Source organism: Cebus imitator, unplaced genomic scaffold (genome assembly GCF_001604975.1).
Source record: "Cebus imitator isolate Cc_AM_T3 unplaced genomic scaffold, Cebus_imitator-1.0 Scaffold54, whole genome shotgun sequence".
Classification (NCBI taxonomy): domain Eukaryota; kingdom Metazoa; phylum Chordata; class Mammalia; order Primates; family Cebidae; genus Cebus; species Cebus imitator.
In genome coordinates this window covers 1,915,067-1,934,032 of record NW_016107369.1, presented here as the reverse complement: position 1 = coordinate 1,934,032, position 18,966 = coordinate 1,915,067, and the positions used below count along the sequence as shown (strand labels likewise).

At 52.5% G+C, this 18,966-nt stretch overlaps 1 protein-coding gene across 10 annotated transcripts in view; it reads left to right on the top strand.

Annotated features, from left to right (window-relative positions):
• The window catches only part of TMEM63C (transmembrane protein 63C), a 79,707-nt gene that overhangs the window by 46,726 nt on the left and 14,015 nt on the right, over window positions 1–18,966 (top strand). For 9 of the 10 annotated variants that reach the window (XM_037738502.1, XM_017528558.2, XM_017528557.2 and 6 more), the window contains 11 exons: window positions 3,862–4,004; window positions 6,018–6,066; window positions 8,496–8,604; window positions 10,505–10,578; window positions 11,205–11,285; window positions 11,394–11,517; window positions 12,264–12,397; window positions 14,376–14,498; window positions 14,923–15,076; window positions 16,326–16,432; window positions 18,104–18,190. In XM_037738502.1, coding sequence (XP_037594430.1) covers window positions 3,862–4,004; window positions 6,018–6,066; window positions 8,496–8,604; window positions 10,505–10,578; window positions 11,205–11,285; window positions 11,394–11,517; window positions 12,264–12,397; window positions 14,376–14,498; window positions 14,923–15,076; window positions 16,326–16,432; window positions 18,104–18,190 — 1,185 coding nt within the window. Of the gene's footprint in view, window positions 1–3,861; window positions 4,005–6,017; window positions 6,071–8,495; window positions 8,605–10,504; window positions 10,579–11,204; window positions 11,286–11,393; window positions 11,518–12,263; window positions 12,398–14,375; window positions 14,499–14,922; window positions 15,077–16,325; window positions 16,433–18,103; window positions 18,191–18,966 lie in introns of all 10 variants that reach the window. The other variant, XM_017528563.2, reaches the window with a different exon arrangement.

The following is an 18,966-nucleotide window of genomic DNA, read 5'->3' as shown; positions in this document are numbered from 1 at the left end:
CCTCCAGGGTTCAAGTGATTCTCCTGCCTCAGCCTCCCTAGTAGCTAGGATTATAGGCGCACGCCACCACACCCAGCTAATTTTTGTATTTTTAGTAGAGATGGGGTTTCCCCATGTTGGCCAGGCTGGCCTTGAACTCCTGACCTGAGGTGATCCACCTGCCTCAGTCTCTCAAAATGCTGGGATTACAGGCATGAGCCACCGCACCCAGCCTCAGCTGGGATCTTGACTGGCATACTGAGAATCTTGGGCTCTAGTAGGGAGCCAGTTAGTGTTTTCAAGCAGGAAACTTGGAATGATATATGTGTGTAGGCAGAAGTATGGAGGGTGAATGGCATTAGAGGAAGTCCAAAGTCAAGGTGAGCCGTTAAGGAGGCTCTTCCAGTGGTTAAGGAGGGTGATGCTGGTGACCTGAACTTGGGCAGTGACCTGGAAAGCAATGGTAGGGGAAGATGGGAGGGAGATCATGAGGCTACAGTCAGCAGGTTGTGGCCTGTTTAAGAAAGAGGGGAAAATTGAGGTCTGGTTTCTGGGGAGGGCAGTAATGCCATTAGGTGGGGGAGGAAACACAAAATGATGAGATGTAGTCAGGGCAAGTACGCAAGCTGAAAAGGAGCTGTTGGAAAAACAGGATTGAAGCCTAGGAGAAAGGTCAGAGCTAGAGATTTCAACTGGGGAGATGGGGCATGGAGCCTGTAGCTGAAGTCATGGGAGCAGATGGGTCACCCAAGGAGGCAAGACCAGAAGCGGCCCAAGGGAAAGCCTGATTGAGGCAGGAGGAAGAGGCATCCTCTGGGACTGGAATCACTGAAGCCAGGCCAGGATGAGGCTCCCGCCTAGGGAGGGGCGGCCCAGCAACCTTAGTGCTGCAGAGGTGGAGTGGAAGAGGGGCTGAGGAGAGGACATTGACTTTGGTGAGTTGGGTCTCTTTGGAGAGCAGGCCTGGGTAGGATGTCCAAGACACAGAAGCAGAGAAGGACGGTCGCCTTTTTCCAGAGGTGCATGCAAGGAGGGAAGTGAAGCTGTTGGAAGGAACTGGAGGGGAGCCAGGTTGGGGAACAGATCAGAGAGTGGATGCTTGGGGAGTTGTTTTATTACAAAGTAACCAACAAGCACTTGAGCCTGGTTGTAGTTTATGGGGAAGAGGTGTGGGTGGATGCAGAGAGAAAAGGATGCTGAAGATGAGAGAAAGTCTTCAGAAAGAGGTGAGAGGAGGGGATGCAATGAGAGCAGAGACAGGGAATTAAAAAGTGGGAAGAACGGCGATTGGCTGGAAGGTCAGGGCGGGACACTTACAAGAAAGCTGGGGAAAGGAAACAGGCCTAGTGGTGGAGGCAGGAATTCCTGACCCAGGAAGGGAATTCTAGTGCTCTCAGTGCCATCCAGTCCTGTTCAGCCTCTGCTCTCTCCACCTGATTGGAGGCTCCTGGACCTCACCACCCCCTTGGGCAGAGCAAGAGGACACTTCCCTGCTCGCCAGAAGTTCTCATCTATCCCTCCTGGCATTTCATTCTCAAGTCCAGGGAGGGAAACATTCAGCTGCTCAAAGTTAAAAAATCAAGAGCTCTAAATAATTCCTCAAGTGGGAACACTGAAAACCTTGAAGGTGTGCTTTTTGTAGTATTGTTTAAAAATAAATGTTTCTCTTTTTTTGAGCTGGAGTCTCACTCTGTCTCCTGGGCTGGAGAGCAGTGGCATGATCTTGCTCACTGCAACCTCCACCTCCTGGGTTCAAGCAATTCTCCTCCCTCAGCCTCCCAAGTAGCTGGGATTACAGGTGTGCATCACCAAGCCTGGATAATTTTTTGTATTTTTAGTAGAGACAGGGTTTCACCAAATTGGCCAGACCGGTCTTGAACTCCTGAACTCAAGTGATCCTCCTCACAAAAATATAGCTGGGCATAGTGGCACACACCTGTAATCCCAGCTACCTGGGAGGCTGAGGCAGGAGAATTACTTGAATCCAGGAGACAGAGGCTGCAGTGAGCCGAGATTGTGCCACTGCACTCCAGCCTGGGCGATAGAGTGAGACTCTGTCTCAAAACAAACAAACAAACATTAACTACAAATGCTTTTTTTTTTTTTTTTTTTTTGAGACAGGGTCTCACTCTGTTCCCCAGGTCACCAGGCTGGAGTTCAGTGGCATGCACTTGGCTCACTGCAGCCTCAACCTTGGAGGCTCAAGCGATCCTCCTACCTCAGCCTCCAGAATAGCTGGGACTACAGGCACACGCTACCACACCCAACTCATTTAGATAGATAGATAGATAGTAGTGATGGGGTTTCACCATATTGCCCAGGCTGGTCTCAAATGGCTGGGCTTAAGTGATCCACCTGCCTCCGCCTCCCAAAGTATTGGGATTACAGGCGCGAGCCACCATGCCCAACCCCAAATGCTTTTTAGTCATTGTCTTACGTTCAATGAGATTGTAGATGAATTATTTACTTCTCTTTCATATTTTCCAAAGTTTCTATGAGCATGTGTTGCTTTTAAATTGTTTAAATTGAAGTATAACACACACACGGAAAAGCGCACACCAAAAACTGTACAGCTCAGTCATCACAAAGCTAAGCCTCTGCTGCCACCACCCTGATCCACAAGTAGAACATTGCCAACACCCGACAGCTCTCTTCCTTCCCCCCAATCTTCATCTCCATTCTCCCAAAATGTAGCAGCATTCTGACTCCTATCTCTGTATCTCAGTATTGCCTGTAGCTGAACTTCATATGTGAAATCACACAGTGTGTGTTGTTTGTGCCTCGTGGCTTTTGCTAAGCATTGTGTTTGTGAAGTTCAGCTATGGGTCATATTTATTGCAGTATAGTGGGGTCCCCAACCTCCAGGCCACAGACCAATACCTGTCAGAAACCTGGCCACACAGCAAGAGGTGAGCGAGCATTACACCTGTCAGGTCAGCCGTGGCATGAGATTCACAAACCCTCTTGTGAACTGCACGCATAAGGGGTCTAGGTTGTGTGTTCCTTATGAGACCCTAACCAGTGCCTGATGATCTGAGGTAGAACAGTTTCATCCCAAAATTATTCCCCCACCACCACCCTGCACCCCAGTCCATGGGAAAAATTGTCTTCCACGAAACTGGTCTCTGGTGCCAAAAAGGTCGGGGACCACTGCTCTCTAGTATTTCATGATTTATATATCACAATTCTTGTGTCCATTTCACCTTGATACACATGTAAGTTGTTTCCAGTTTGAGGATGTTACAAGTAATGTATCTGTGAAATTTTTGTACATGTCTCTGTGTACATATTCATGCATTTCTTTTGGGTATAAACCTAGGAGTGGAATCGCTAGGTCACGGAATGTGCATGTATTCCATTTCAGTAGATAATACCAATTGTCCTCTAGTGTAACTGGGCCAGTGTATACACCCGTGAGAGCAGGAGAGCTCCCAGTGCCCCACATTCTCGCCAACACTTAGGGTTTTTCAACTTTCCAATTTTGGCAAATCTGGCAGTGTGGAGTGATGTTTCAGGTGTTCCTTTTTCCCTGAATAGGGTGCTTCTCAATATCACGAGTGCTTTGTCTGATGCCTGCACCATCGAAAGCACTCGGAATGTTTGAAGAAGTAAAAAAAGGATGAATGAATGCTCTATATCAAGAGTGCCTCTGGATTCCTGAGGGTATACCTGTAACAGAGCCTCTATCTTTGATATGTCTGTGAAATTCAGTTAAAATATACTTCAGGAATAACAGAGGCTTTGAGATAGAGGGCAATATTTCCAAACAAAATAAAAACTTGGGGAGGGGAGTGATCATATTCTGCCCTTCCCTCTACCTCCCCCCAACAAGTGGCAGCCATGCCGGTTCCCAAAGCATGTCCTTGTGTGTGTCTCTTCCAGGGATGAGGATCTGATTAACAAGTGTGGGGATGACGCGCGCATCTACCTCGCGTTCCAGTACCACCTCATCATCTTTGTGCTCATCATCTGCATCCCCTCCCTGGGCATCATCTTGCCCATCAACTACACTGGATCTGTTCTGGGTAGGCAGAGCTCAGCAGGCCCCGGGGCAGCAGCTGGACCCAAGGGGCAGCCAGGCAATCCAGATGGGGCTGGGGTTGGGGGTCTAGACATCTATTTTAATCCTGCCTCTGGGAGTTTGTGGTTGTGTGAACTGGGACAAGCCACGCTTTGCTTCTCTCGTGGGGACTGGAGACGATTCCTCCTTCGTTACAGGTTTGACCCAGGGCCTGGCACACAGCAGCTCATAGTGTTAATTCGATTTGGAACTGAGTGTTCATTCATGGCCCCACTCTGGCTGGTTGTTCCTAGAGACCCTTTTATGACATGTGACCCCCTACAAAGATCCCTGAACCCACTATGCCAGACATAACACCATACGTGCAGAATTTGTCTTGTAGGGCATCTACTCCCACTCATTGGAACAGGGTAAGCCCTTTGGACATAACATCATTGTGGATGAGACTTTGGCTTCCAAAACAGAAAAATCATGGCTCCACAGTGTTTGCCCACATCTGCTTCCCAGAAAATGCTTTTGCCTAGCTAACAGATTATTTTATTTTATTTTGGTTTTTTTTGAGACAGCATTTCGCTACTGTCACCCAGGCTGGAGTGCAATGGCAGGATCTCGGCTCACTGCAACTCCCGCCTCCTGGGTTCAAGCGATTCTCCTGCTTCAGCCTCCCAAGTAGCTGGGATTACAGGTGCCCACCCCCACACCTGGCTAATTTTTGTATTTTTAGTAGAGAAAGGGTTTCATCATGTTGACCAGGCTGGTCTCAAATTCCTGACCTCTGGTGATCTGCCCACCTTGGCCTCCAAAAGTTCTGGGATTACAGGCATGAGCCACCGCACCCAACCACTAACATGTTATTTAATCTTGTATATGGCAATCAGTTTCCTGAACTTCAGTTTCCTCAACTGTCTTAGGGATCGGGAGATAACATGCCACATACCTACACAGTGCTTGATATACATAGTAGGTGCTCATTGAAGAGCCGCTCATATTTCACTTAGAATCATGAAGCTGAATGGAGCTGTATGAAGGCTGTAAATGGAATGGTGCCGAATAGCACCTTAAATGCCCCAGCGGCAACCAGCTCTGCCTTGATTCCTCAGGTTTCTACCTGTTTCTCCTTGTCTGGAGCTAGATCTTAATTAATTCAGGTTAGCACACTGAGCGTCCATGCCACCAAATTCCACTACCAGAGTAATGTCTGAGTCCTATCTTTCCAGAGTCTCATCCTACCAGCTGGTATGTTGGCAATGATAATATCATGTAGGATTTTTAGACACATTTTACAAAACCTGGGGGTGTCTGAACTGTCAAACTAATACTCATAGCCAGAAGGATTTCCTGTGAATGAGGCAGTGTTGCCTTTTCTGGACATTGCCAGTGGTAATAGTGTTGCTAATTTCATCATTCTGCTCATGGCTGAATGGCTGGTGCCTTCAACAAGCATTCACTGGGTGTCCATTATGCGCCATTCGTGCCCTGGAGATACCACACAAAGAAGTGTTGGCCAGACGCAGTGGCTCACACCTGTAATCCCAACACCTTGGGAGGCCGAGGCGGGTGGATCATGAGGTCAGGAGATCGAGACCATCCTGGCCAACATGGTGAAACCCCATTTCTACCAAAAATACAAAAATTAGCGTGGTGGCACATGCCCGTAGTCCCAGCTACTCAGGAGGCTGAGGCAGGACAATCGTTTGAACCTAGGGGGCAGAGGCTACAGTGAGCCGAGATTGCACCATTGCACTCCAGCCTGTGTGACAGAGTGAGACTATCTAAAAAAAAAAAAAAAAAAAGTGTTCTCACTTTTCTCCCGAGATTCCCCAATCAGCCATGCCAGGGAATAGAGGCCTCTGCTGTTTTTGTTAAAAGTTGGGGACATGCTCTGGGGAACCAGAAGGAAGAAGTGGACAAAGGCAAGCATCTCTAGACCCCAGGCATTCGTCCAGGGACCTTGAATCTGGCGCGCCACAGCAACGGAGGAGCCAGGCTCAAGGTCAGCAGCTTCTTTCTCTTCCAGACTGGAGCAGTCACTTTGCTCGGACCACCATTGTCAATGTCTCCACAGAGTAGGTACCTGATTTTAACCTCCCATTCTGTTGGCTGGGGGTGTCGATGGGGAGAGGAGGTCTAACATGTCAGTTTGCAACCTGGGCACCGTTTTGCTGATAAGAAAAGTCTGGTTTCCCTGGGAACTGGGTCCGGAGTGAGATGCCAGAAGCTGCATCCTCTTGGTGGGGCAGGACTCCTGGTGCCCTGTGTCCTCCTCTGTCATGAGTAGAGCTGTCCAAACTGGCCACTCATGAAGACCTGGAGAAATGGTCCTATTTGCTTAGTGTGCCCAGATCCCAAGAGGCAGAAACCGTGTCCTGAAAGAGACTGAAGATTGTTTTTCTGCCACCAATACGTTCCGGTCAGCCATCATATACCTGAGTGAATCATGGGCCTGACCGTCTGCCTTAGAGTCTCACAGCCGACTCACGCCCACCTCTGCCACTAACTGGCGTGGGTCTGAAGCAGTGTACCCCCAACGTGAGCTTTAGCCTGATCCATGTCCACTGTTGGGGAAATGCCGTTGGACGTGCTCTCTAAGCTCCTTCCCCTCACAGGCCGAGAACCTGTGAGTTTCAACATCAGCCAACCCAACTAGTGGCCATATTAATTTGCCCTGAGCCAAACGTGGCCCAACTGGTCCATGCCACAGCCCCCTAGGTGTCTAGGCTGGGCTTGGCTGATTCCTGACAAAGCTGCAGAAGTAGTTGCAGCAAGTGTGAATGGGGTTCACACACCCCTGCCTCACCTCACCTCCCTGCCCCGCCCCATCCCTCTGCCCCTGCACCTCTGCAATACACCTTGGAGCAGAATGGCTTAACCCAAACTCTGAAATGAGCAGAAAGGGGCTATGGCATCCCCTCACCTCTCCTTTTACCACATCCTCCCCTGGGGTTGCCAACCAGAGCAGGGATATCGGCTCCTTCCTGAGGCCCGTTGCTGGCCAGAGGTACCCACATCTTCCCAACAAAAAGCAAATTCTAGTAGAGCAGCAAAAAGCCATCAGTCTCCACGAATCCATTCTGGCAGAGAGCTGGAGCGTTCTGTACAGACCACGTAGACTTGCCCCTCTGTGGAAATGGAGGGTGGAGGCATCTAGCAGATGGCAATGGCGTGTGAGGTGCCAGGCATTGGGGATATTTTGAAACAAGGTGGCCTTTCTCTCCTCTAACCACACAGAGTAAGGTGGGCCCTATTTCTGAGCAGCAATCCTAGCCAGATGCTTTGAGATGGCATCATGTGAGTTGAAAGCAGGGATGGCAAACGTGGCCCAGGAGCCACCACTCCCTTACCCCAGGGGAGGTGCTGCAGACCTTCTGGCCTTCCTCCCCCGAGGCCTGCAGGTAATCCCGGCCTTTCCTCACTTGGTCTGCTGCACAGCACGGGGGCCTGAGCCGCAGCAGCTGGCAGGATGGTATTAGCAGTGAAGAATCTAAGTACTTCAGCAGCTCTGGGCTCACCTCCCAGAGCACTGCTGCTACAGTGACCTTGGTCTCAGTCATAGCCTCCTTGCTGAGCCACCCACTCTCACCCTCATTTCCCTATGAGTGGAGTGAAGATAACCACATGCATACCTACGTGCGTGGTGGAGTCTAGTGAGAAAATGCACACCATGTACTTAGTCCCACCTGGGTCTGGCCCAGAGTAAGCACTCAATAGACATCCCCACCATGAGCTGGAACCAGACCCTTCTCACCACCGATGCCCCCTTCCGAGGCACCTGAGTGTCTGGCCTCCAGGAAGGTGTTCCTGGAAAGACTTCATGTGGGCTGGGAGAGGGGGTTCCAGGGAGATTGTGATCAGTGGTAGGGGGTGTCTGAGAAGACTGTAGTGGATGGGGAGACATTTGAGGAGACTGTGATGGGTGAGAAGGGAGGGTCCAGGGAGTGATGGGTGGGAGGGAGACCTGGGAGACTGTGATGGGTTGGGGGTGTCCCAGGAGACTGCGATTGGTGGGGGCAGGTCAAAGGAGGCTATGACTGAGACCAGTCGGGGGTCCAGGAAGACTGCAATGGGTTGTGGAGGGGGTGGTCCAAGGAGACTGTGATGGTTGGGAGGGAGCAGGGAGCCCGAGGAGGCTGTGTGCGTGGAGGAGGTGTCAGGGAGACTGCAGTGGCTGGGGGTGTCCAGGGACACTGCCATTGGTGCAGGGGGATACAGGGAGACTGGGATGGGCTGTAGGGGTCTGTGACTGTGACCAGCTGAGGGTCCCGGGAGACTGTGATGGGTGGAGGTGTGGGGAGACCGATTGATTGAGGTGACCCCAGGAGACTGTGATGGGTGGGGGCATCTGGGGAGACTCTGATGGGTTGTGGGGGTCTGAGGAGACTGTGATGGGTTGGGGGAGCCCAGGAGACTAAAGGTAGGAGGCGGCCCAGGGGTCTGTATGCAACGGGCTCTGGGAACTCGCAGGCTAGCCTCACTGCTGCTGCCTCCCTGCCTGTAGGAGCAAGCTCCTGTGGCTGCACAGCCTGCTGTCCTTCTTCTACTTCATCACCAACTTCATGTTCATGACTCATCACTGCCTGGGGTTTTCACCCAGGAATAGCCAAAAGGTAAGTAGCCCACAGAGCTGCTCCCCACTAGGAGATGGGGCCCCTCCCCACTGGGCTGACTCCTTCTAGCCCGCAGAGAAGCCCTCAGAGGGTCCAGGGAGACTGTAACAGGTGGGAGGTGCGGTTTCACCTAAACAGGGGCCAAGCTTCCTCCCTTCAGCCCTGGTAACAATCATCTAGCCCCCACCTCTCACCCTCCTCCACCCTCTCGCCCTCCTCCGCCCTCCTCCGCCCTCTCGCCCTCCTCCGCCCTCCTCCGCCCTCTCGCCCTCCTCTGCCCTCCTCCGCCCTCTCACCCTCCTCCACCTTCTCACCCCCAATGAAATTTTCAGACTGGTTGGTAAATAGCTGCTGCCCAGGTACCTCCTATCCCTGGCCTTCTGCTGTCCCACCCGTCCCCAGGGACTCTTGGACTTCCCATCTTCTGCAGACTAAAGGATTAACAAGGCCCAATGCGCCAGTGGGGGCCTCCGTGCTAAGTGGTCAGGGCCCTGCTGAACTGCTGCTACCTAGTGTACCTGGCTCTGCCCACTCCTGCTAGGCCCATGCCTCGCCCTTCTCCAATCTCTCTGAGGTCAGAGGCCCCCTATGTATCCCCACTGTCTCAGTTTGGGTGGGGATGTCCAAGCAGACCCTAACACTTGGATTGTGTAGCACTTATTTATGGGAGGTGATCCCAGGAAAGGCCAGTAAGGGAGGGGGATGCAAAGACAACTAATAAAGGAGTGTTGATGGATGACTTACCACTGTGGGCAACTGGAGCTTCATGACCCAGGAACTCCGGGGGTTGGTGTAGAACGCATGCCCCAGAATCTTCCTGGAGGTGAGCAATCGGAGGTATTTTTCCACCAACTCCCTGTCCACCATTCATGCAGGGCTGCACTTGGAGGCTTTAGCTCCTCAGCTTGCACAAAAGCTGAACATGCCCCCAAGGCCAGGAAAGAGCAGTCACAGTGTTTGAAGTATGCAGCAGGTTTTGGTGTGCAGAGGTGACCACTGAGGGGCCAAGGGCAGGCACCAGCAGTGCCACCAGCCGGACCAGCACCCATGCTCCAGTGGGGATGGGCAACAGTGAGGATGAGCGTCCTAGCCCCTGTCCTCAGCCTTTCAAAGTTTCAGCGTGTGGAATCAGCTCCTTCCAGACCATCCATTCAAAAGGCCTGATTCACTTGAACCCACCCCAGAGTGCAAATCCACATCCCCTGAAAAGTGACCCCGAATGCTTCGGCCTGCCAGACATGGAGGCTTGGTCACCCTTGACCAGTCTGTCCTCTGCCACTTCAGCTTTCCTTATCGTCACCAGAAGCCTTTTCAAGACCCCTGATTCTTGCAGTGCAATTTACTAGACTGTCATCTTAAAGATGAGGGCCCAGGAAGATAGTTCCCATTCACAGAATAAAATGTGAAGTTTGGGGGAAGCTTCCCCATTCTCTCCCCAGACTCTCGTTTATTTCCCAACTTCCCCACCCAGTCTCACATGAGGGATTTCCCTGGCGATGTGTGGCTTTACGCTGGAACAGTGGAAGCTGCGGGAGACCAGAAATCACTGTGGGGTCGCTCGGGCATCTCTTTCCAATCATGGAGCTCTGACCCTCCACCCCAGCCTGACGGCAGCCTTCCAGCCCTTCCTCCCTTGACCACAGCGGTCTGTGGTGGGGCACCGACAGCTGGGCACTGAGGAAAACAGAAGCTCAGAGCGACCTGGCTCAGGCACTTCTTTGGCCCACAGTGGCCCAGCTTGGCTTTGGCTTTCTTGGCTTTCTCAGCAAGGAGGCACTGGATCAGCAGCCTGCTGTGAGCACAAGGCCTGCTCCCAAGAAACTGGGCCACCAGAAGACTGCGATACCTGGAATTCCTATGCAAGCACAGTCTTCTCTCTCGTTTGCTTCTTCCCACGCAGGTCACAAGGACACTAATGATCACCTATGTGCCCACGGACGTTGAAGACCCAGAAATCATCATTAAGCATTTTCAGTAAGTGAGTCGGGTGGGCTGAGGCATGGATTGCTTCCTCCTCGTAACCCCATGTGGGTCCTCAAGTGGGTACTGAGTTGGTGCAGGATGGTGGGACTGGGACACTCTGGGGGTGGCTCTCTCTAGACTCAGCTCAGAATCAGCTTTTCAGAATGGGCAGGGTTTCTGAAGTCAGGGACTTCCTGTGTGGCATGGGTGTGATATGAGCAATGAGAGTTTTCCTTACCTCTGCTGCTCCAACTACTGAGCACAGGGAACCTTGGATCACGGCTATTTAGAACACATCATCTGGAGACATCCTTTATGACCCCAAGTTCCTAGCCCCAAGGACATCGTTCATGGGCTAATTATCTCTTTGTGAACAGCTCTCTCCTCCTGGGTTCCCCAGTGGGCAGAGCTCCGCCATTTGGCCCTGTTCTGAGTTGTGTAGGAAGGATTTGGCGGCTCTCAGATCACCAGGGTTCAAACCCTGAGGTTCAGCTTTAGGAGCAGAGATGGAGTCTCCCATCCAGGGACACCAGGCAGCTGAGCCACCCAGCCCCGAGGGCTGACATGCTGGACAGGGGGTGGGGGCAGCACATTCCCCACCTCACGGGCTGACTCAGCACTCATGTCTGTGGCTACAGCGAGGCCTATCCAGGCAGTGTCGTGACCAGAGTCCACTTCTGCTATGACGTCAGGAACCTGATTGACTTGGACGATCAGAGGTGAGACCTCATTGGGGCCTTTCAGGGTCCGGGGTGGGGTAAAAGAGGAGGATGGGACTCTGCTGGCCCCTGACCTACAGATCCTTCTCCCATTGCCCACGCTGGCAGGCGCCATGCCATGCGGGGCCGGCTTTTCTATACAGCCAAGGCCAAGAAGACTGGGAAGGTGATGATCAGGATCCACCCCTGCGCCCACCTGTGCTTCTGCAGGTGCTGGACCTGCTTCAAGGAGGTAACTAGCATGAGCATGAGGAGCACAGCAAGGGAGGGGTGGGGTCCTGGGGCTCTAGGCTCTGTGCCTTCACCCACAATGTTGGGCCCCAGGCCCCACTCAGGTCTGCTCCAGTGCTCACCACCCAGCCTCTCCCTCCCCATCCACCATGTTCTCCCTCCCTGTTGAGATGGGAGCCTTTCTGAAGGCCACCTTCAGAACAATCCAGGGAAGCTTGCTGCTGTCTCCTTTCTGGTCTTGGATGGAAGAAAGAAAAAGACCAGAGAAAATACAGCAGGCTACCGGAGGCTGCCAGGCCTCAGACTTCCAAACAGATAGGACAGAAACATTTGAAGGCAGCAACCTGTCTTATCACCCGACCACTGTGGCGCAAAGAGGGCGTCAAGACTCAGACATCTGCTTCAGGACTACATCAAAAGTCTGTCAGTCCAGGAAAAGAATCACCCACTCTCATGGAAATGCAGCAACTACATTCACTTTTCTGGGGTCCACCCCAAGCCTGAAAGCCCCCTGGTCCCCCTAGCTGTGCCTCACTTTCCCCAGATCTGGGGGCAGGGGTGAGTGGCAGAGTCATCATCTCTTCTTGTTCTAGAGGTGGGCCTTTGAAGGCCAGCCAGGGTCCTGGGCTCCTTGAGGTGCTTCAAGGCCACCACAATCCAGGGATGCTGGAGCGGGGAGGGACCTCGGGACCAGGGAGGCCTTCCCAGAGCTCTGGCCCCAGCCCTGAGGGCCGCCTGCCACCCCAGGTAGATGCCGAGCAGTATTACAGTGAGCTGGAGGAACAGCTGACGGACGAGTTCAACGCTGAGCTCAACCGTGTGCCACTCAAGCGCCTGGACCTGATCTTCGTCACCTTCCAGGACTCCAGGATGGCCAAGCGGTGAGCACCATGCAGGCCCCCCACCCAGCCCCAAGCACGCCCCTGCTTCTCTGCACTCTCCTCCCTCACCCCCTCCAGTTTCGCCTTCTGCCTCCCCTGGGCCCTCCAAGCTCCTTACAGGAAGCTGCCATCTGGCTCTCCAGCAGAATGAGATGACCATACCCACTCCCCCCAGCTGCTGGGGCCCACCTGGTCTTGAGGAGTGCCCAGGCTGGGACTTCTCACTTCCCGTCCTTGCTTCAGCACAGAGGTGGCCAGAGAAGGCTTTGATTTCATGGTTTCTCTTTGCCTTGACAAAAATGACATCCTATTTTTTTTTTTTGAGTCAGTCTCATTCTATTGCCCAGGCTGGAGTGCAGGCATGATCTCGGCTCACTGCAACCCCTGCCTCCCAGGTTCAAACGATTCTCCTGCCTCAGCCACCCTAGTAGCTGGGATTATAGGCACCCACCACCACACCCAGCTAATTTTTGTATTTTTAGTAGAGACAGGGTTTCACCATGTTGGCCAGTCTGGTCTCGAACTCCTGACCTCAGGTGATCTGCCCGCCTTAGCCTCCCAAAGTGCTGGAATTACAGGTGTGAGCCACCGCGCCCAGCAGACATCCGTTTTCTCCCTCAGGGCGCACACGCCACTCACTCCTCACCATAAGAGAGAGTCAGGGCCGGGCGCGGTGGCTCAAGCCTGTAATCCCAGCACTTTGGGAGGCCGAGGCGGGTGGATCACGAGGTCAGGAGATCGAGACCATCCTGGTCAACATGGTGAAACCCCGTCTCTACTAAAAATACAAAAAAAACATTAGCTGGGCATGGTGGCGCGTGCCTGTAATCCCAGCTACTGAGGAGGTTGAGGCAGGAGAATTGCCTGAACCCAGGAGGCGGAGGTTGCGGTGAGCCGAGATCGCGCCATTGCACTCCAGCCTGGGTAACAAGAGTGAAACTCCGTCTCAAAAAAAAAAAAAAAAAAGAGAGAGTCAGGATAAAGAAGCCCTGCCTGCTCTTGTCCTGGTGCAGGCCTCCCTCACTCATAGCCCCCTCTCTTCTCTGCCCCAGCCTCTGGCAGCCCTGCCTTGACAAGGAGTGAATTCAGTCCACTCTGGAATGTTCCAGAAGGATCCTTAGCACAGGGCCAAAGTCCAGAATTCATCTCTTAAGAACTGTGGGGGGCCCTCTTCTCTCTGGGAGAGGCTGATCCTATATAGCACTTTGTCCTCACCCACCCCAACCCTACAAAGGAAGAGCAGAACTACCTAGATTTTACACACAAACAATGGTGCACAATTTTGCAAGTTCCTTACATTCTCAACTTTTTATCTGGCAAATTTGGTTATTGGTATCTGCCCTGTTCACCTCCCAGTGGCTTAACAAGTGATATGTCTTCCATTTAGTTTCTGTGTTGTTTAAAGCAATACACCTACCTAAGGTAATATTGTTCGTTCTTTGAGACATCGTCATTTGGTAGAGAGGATCAGAGGCTTACTTACAGCAGAATATGAGCTAGCAAGCCAGAGATGGAGCTCCATCTTTGTTCACATCTCTGGGCACCTTGATTTAATCATCTGTGCAATTGAGATGATACTGGTCATCAATTAGCCCAGTATCAGGCACACAGAAAGAACTCAATAATTAGTAGCTATTGATATTAAGATGGGGCTAAAATTAGTACCTCCCTTACCAAATCTCAGAGAAAGAGTGTGTCTATGTGCTGTCACTGCTGTTAAAGGGAAAGGCAGAAACTGACAAGCACATGGCAGTCTAGGCACCCTCCAATGCCCTTTCCTCCAGATACTGGGCCTTAGGAACTGTCCACCTCTAAGGTGCTGAAGAATATCCAAGACTTCAAGAATCCCCAGGAAAGGGTTGAGCCCCCATCTGTAGGACCGCCATAGTGGCCCCGAGCCCCTGGCATGAGGCCCTCTTAAGCCCAACCTCCCACCCCCAGACCCACATCTTCTCCTCCTCCTCTCCCCTCTCTGCAGCGTCCGCGAGGATTACAAGTACATCCAGTGTGGTGTACAACCCCAGCAGTCCTCAGTGACCACCATCGTCAAATCCTATTACTGGAGGGTTACTCTGGCCCCACACCCCAAAGACATTATTTGGTAAGCCTCCTCCATCCCTCCCCTCGCCTCTGAGCTCCTCTGAGACTGAAGAAGGCAGCAGGACAGGGCCTTCTCTCTCCATGTCCCCAACATGTCCCTCCAAGGGAACTAAGTTCCATGCTGTCCTGAGCACCACAGCCTCTGTGTACCCCCAGATTCATTCCCACAAGTGTGGGAGGCATCCAACCCTTAGCAAAAAGGTTTTTCCTGCAGAAGGAACTCAGGTCCATTTTTTTTGGCTGTATGCTCCAGATCCTTTACAGTGTGACGGGGGCAGCCCGAGGCCCATTGCATGTGGGTCTGAGCCCAAGAGGCTGAATTAGACCAGGGTAGCCTGGGTCCATGGCTGGCATGCAGCAAACAGCACGTGGGCTCTAAGAACTGATGTCTCTTAAGTGTGCCTCCTTCTCCCATCCCTCCTTAGGAAACACCTGTCTGTCCGCCGCTTCTTTTGGTGGGCCCGATTTATCGCAATCAACACCTTCCTCTTCTTCCTCTTCTTCTTCCTCACCACACCTGCCATCATCATAAACACGATCGACATGTACAACGTTACCCGCCCCATCGAGAACCTGCAGGTGCCTCCTCTGCTCAGGCCAGGCCTGGGGGCCCCAGGGAGATCAAGGAAGAATTCAGGCGAGGATGGGATGGGGGGACCCCGGGAGGGGGCTGTGGAGCCCATACAGTGCGAACTTTGTGGAGGTGGCCATGGTGCAAATGGTGGGGTAAAGTTTGCTTTGTTCTAAAAAGATGAAGGTGGGTGACTTCCAGTCTTAGGGACCAGGGCTAGAGTGGGAAGGAAGAGTGGGGAATCCATAGGCAGGTCCTGGGGTGAGTTGGAAGAGGTGTTGTCCTGGCAACATGGGCTCAGAGGTCTTCATGGATGGGGTCATCCCAGGCCAGCTGGGGGTCCAGAGGGCATGGCAAGTGTGAGTGGCTCTGCTCTCTGCAAGTTGTCCAGGGCAGCAGGCTCTGATTTGTGTGGTAGGGTTGAGGGTGAGGAAGAGTGAGGTAAGTCACAACACAGCCCTCTCAGAGAAGTGTGAACTCCAGATCTGCCTCTACCTCCCTCACTCCAGACACCCGCACTCCAGGCTGGGAACCTCAGCTCTGGAGGAGCCATCCCTGAAGTCAGGGGACTCCTCCTGCTTATGGTGCAGGTCAGAGGGAGCACCAGCCCATTTCCAAATGCTTTCTCCTCAAGGCTGTTACGATGAGCCTAGGAGGCCCCTTCTTCCATATCCTCTCCACCCCCATTTCCAATAGCCCACGTGGGCACATGCACGTGCACACACACACACAAAGTCAACACGTGCATATGCACACACGGACCCAAAGTCAACAAGCGTGCATGCGCACGCACAGGTGCACACACACACACACACAAGTCAAGCCACACCACTTCTGCTGCTTTTTGTTTTCCTTCGTCAATGTGGTAATAGGCCCCAGACCCCCCCGCCAGGTGTCCTGGGTGTGCCACAGCTCTCCCTGGGGACTCCTCCATCCTCGCCTCCTCCTCTGCTCACATGTCATCACAGCAAAGGCAGTGTCACCTCCCAGCTGGCTCTGGCCTTAGGAGGGAGTCACTCAGGAAAGCTCAAGCTGCCCTTCCAGTGACCTCAGCATAGAAGGCCTAGCCGCTCAGGGACTCCATGTGACCTTGGGCGTCAGCCTCTGCCTGGCCAGGAAGGCCATGAGAAGGGCCAGGCCCCTTGCAGCCTCCAGGAGAGCAAGCCAGCCCTGGAAGTGAGCGGGAGAAGAGGAGGCAAGAGGAAGGGGCTGCTTGCGTTGATGTCTCTCCTGCCATCCTCCCCTCTCCCCCTGCAGAGCCCAATCGTGACCCAGTTCTTCCCCTCCGTGTTGCTCTGGGCCTTCACAGTGATACTGCCTCTGATTGTCTACTTCTCCGCCTTCCTCGAGGCCCACTGGACCAGGTGACCTCGGGGCATCCTCTCCTAGCCCTACAGTTTCTCCAGCCTCTTCTCCTGCCCTGGCTTCCCTGCCAGCCTGGCACTTGGGCCTCCCCTCTAGCCTAAGGAGGAGAACTGATAAGGGATGGTTTTGCTACCTGAAACCATCCTCAAAGACCAACAGGTGTTCTCTCTTTGGAATGAGGGTCTGGGTGGTCGCTGGGCCCCTGGGATGCTGAGACAGAGCCACCATCTGAGTGTGGGGCCAAAACCAAGCCCTCCTGGGGCTTCTCCCTCAGCCCCCAACCATATCCTGAAGGCATGGAGCTATAGGCATGAGCTAGGCAGTCCCAGGCATTCCGGGCAGAAGGCACAGGAGAAAAGACTCGTGTGGGACAGGCAATAGACTGCTGTGGCCACACAGAGTGGCCCATGAGCTCACTGTGACTATCATCACATATGGCCCACACCATGCCAACCTTCGACCCAATCAGGAGCTTTCTCATTTGTTAGCCTTGACTGTTCTATGGTGGCAGCTCACCGGGTAGAAAGTATTTGCCATGTCCTGGGCAGGTGGCACTACTTTGGCTTGAAGGCTGCATGTATCTCAAAAGTTGTTTCCTGCACCAAAAGTTCCTACCATTCCACCAAGCAGCAAGCCAGAAGGTTTGTCCTAACAGAAAGCCTTCCTGGCCTTTCCTATGGCCAAGAACAAGACTTATATTGATCACTGAAACTCTGCAGAGATTTTGTGTATTCTTGGTAATGTCTCTTTAACACAGATGTCAGCTATGTGGCACATCTGTGCCTTCCCGTCCCTTCCCGTGCCCAGCACAGATTTCACTAGTCGATCATGCTGTTCTTTCCTGCTGCTCCCAGGTGCAGCACAGCTCACAATGGTGTATGGAGATGGTGTCGGTATGCACGATCAAACCCATTTCCCGGCCCAGACCTCTACTCTACATACATCTGTATTAGTCCGTTTTCACACTGCTGATAAAGACATCCCTGAGGAGGCTGGGTCATTTAGATAGGAAAAAAGGTTTATTGGACTTACAGTTCCACATGGCTGGAGAAGCCTCACAATCATGGTGGCAGGCAAGGAGGAGCAAGTCACATGTTACGTGGAAGGCAGCAGGCAGAGAGCTTGTGCAGGGAAACTCCCCCTTATAATACCATCAGATCTCACGAGACTTATTCGCTATTATGAGCCTGGGAAAGACCCACCCCCATAATTCAGTCATCTCCCACTGAGTCCCTCCCACAACACATAGGGATTATGGGAGCTACAAGGTGAGATTTGTGTGGGGACACAGAATCAAACCATGTCAGCATCTCTCTTCCTCTCTATTTTTCTTTTTTTGAGATGGAGTCTTGCTCTGTTGCCCAGGCTGGAGTGATGTGGTGCAATCCTGGCTCACTGCAACCTCTGCCTCCTAGGTTCAAGCAATTCTCCTGCCTCTGTCTCCCAAGTAGCTGGGATTACAGGCGCGTACCATCACACTAAGCTAATCTTTGTATTAGTAGAGACGAGGTTTCACCATGTTGGTAAGGCTGGTCTCGATCTCCTGACCTTAAGATCCATCTGCCTCAGCCTCCCAAAGTGCTGAACTCTTCCTCTCTATTACATAGTTAGGCCCTTGGTTCTTCTTAGGCCATCCCCACTGATGAATATCTCTCTTCATTCCCTTCTAGATCAAATCAGAACCTGGTCATGGTACACAAGTGCTACATCTTTCTGGTTTTCATGGTGGTCATTCTGCCCTCCATGGGACTGACCAGGTACCGCACTTCCAATTATCCCTCCTGTCTTAGCCAGGCTCTCCTTAGGGTTAAGACCTCCTCCTTCAGATACTGAGGCCTGCCTGTGGTTGCTGCAAACCTACTCTTCAAATGACAGCCTTGTGCCTGTCATGGGTGTAGCATGAGCCAGGCTTCATACAAGCACTAACATGTCAGCCATGAGCTTGGCCAACATAGAGCTTATCATCTGGCTGGGGACACAAGGCGTGCTTACCAGCTGACCGACAGCCCCACATGGGAGCAACACAGCCAAAAAGCCATAGAAATTCAGAGAGGGAGAGGGTACTGTGAGAGACACGAGTGAGTACTGTGAGAGACATGAGTGAGTACTGTGAGAGACACGAGTGAGTACTGTGAGAGACAAGAGTGAGTACTGTGAGAGAAATGAGTGTGTACTATGAGAGACACGAGTGGGTACTGCGAGAGACATGAGTGAGTACTGTGAGAGAAATGAATACTGTGAGAGACATTAGTGAGTACTGTCAGAGAAATGAGTGAGTACCGCAAGAGACACGAGTGCGTACCGCGAGAGACACGAGTGAGTACCTCGAGAGACACGAGTGCGTACCGCGAGAGGCACGAGTGGGTACTGAAGAGAGATATGAGTGAGCACTGTGAGAGAAATGAATACTATGAGAGACATTAGTGAGTACTGTCAGAGAAATGAGTGAGTACTGCAAGAGACACGAGTGAGTACTGCGAGAGACACGGGTGCATACTGTCAGAGATACGAGTGGGTACTGCGAGAGAAATGA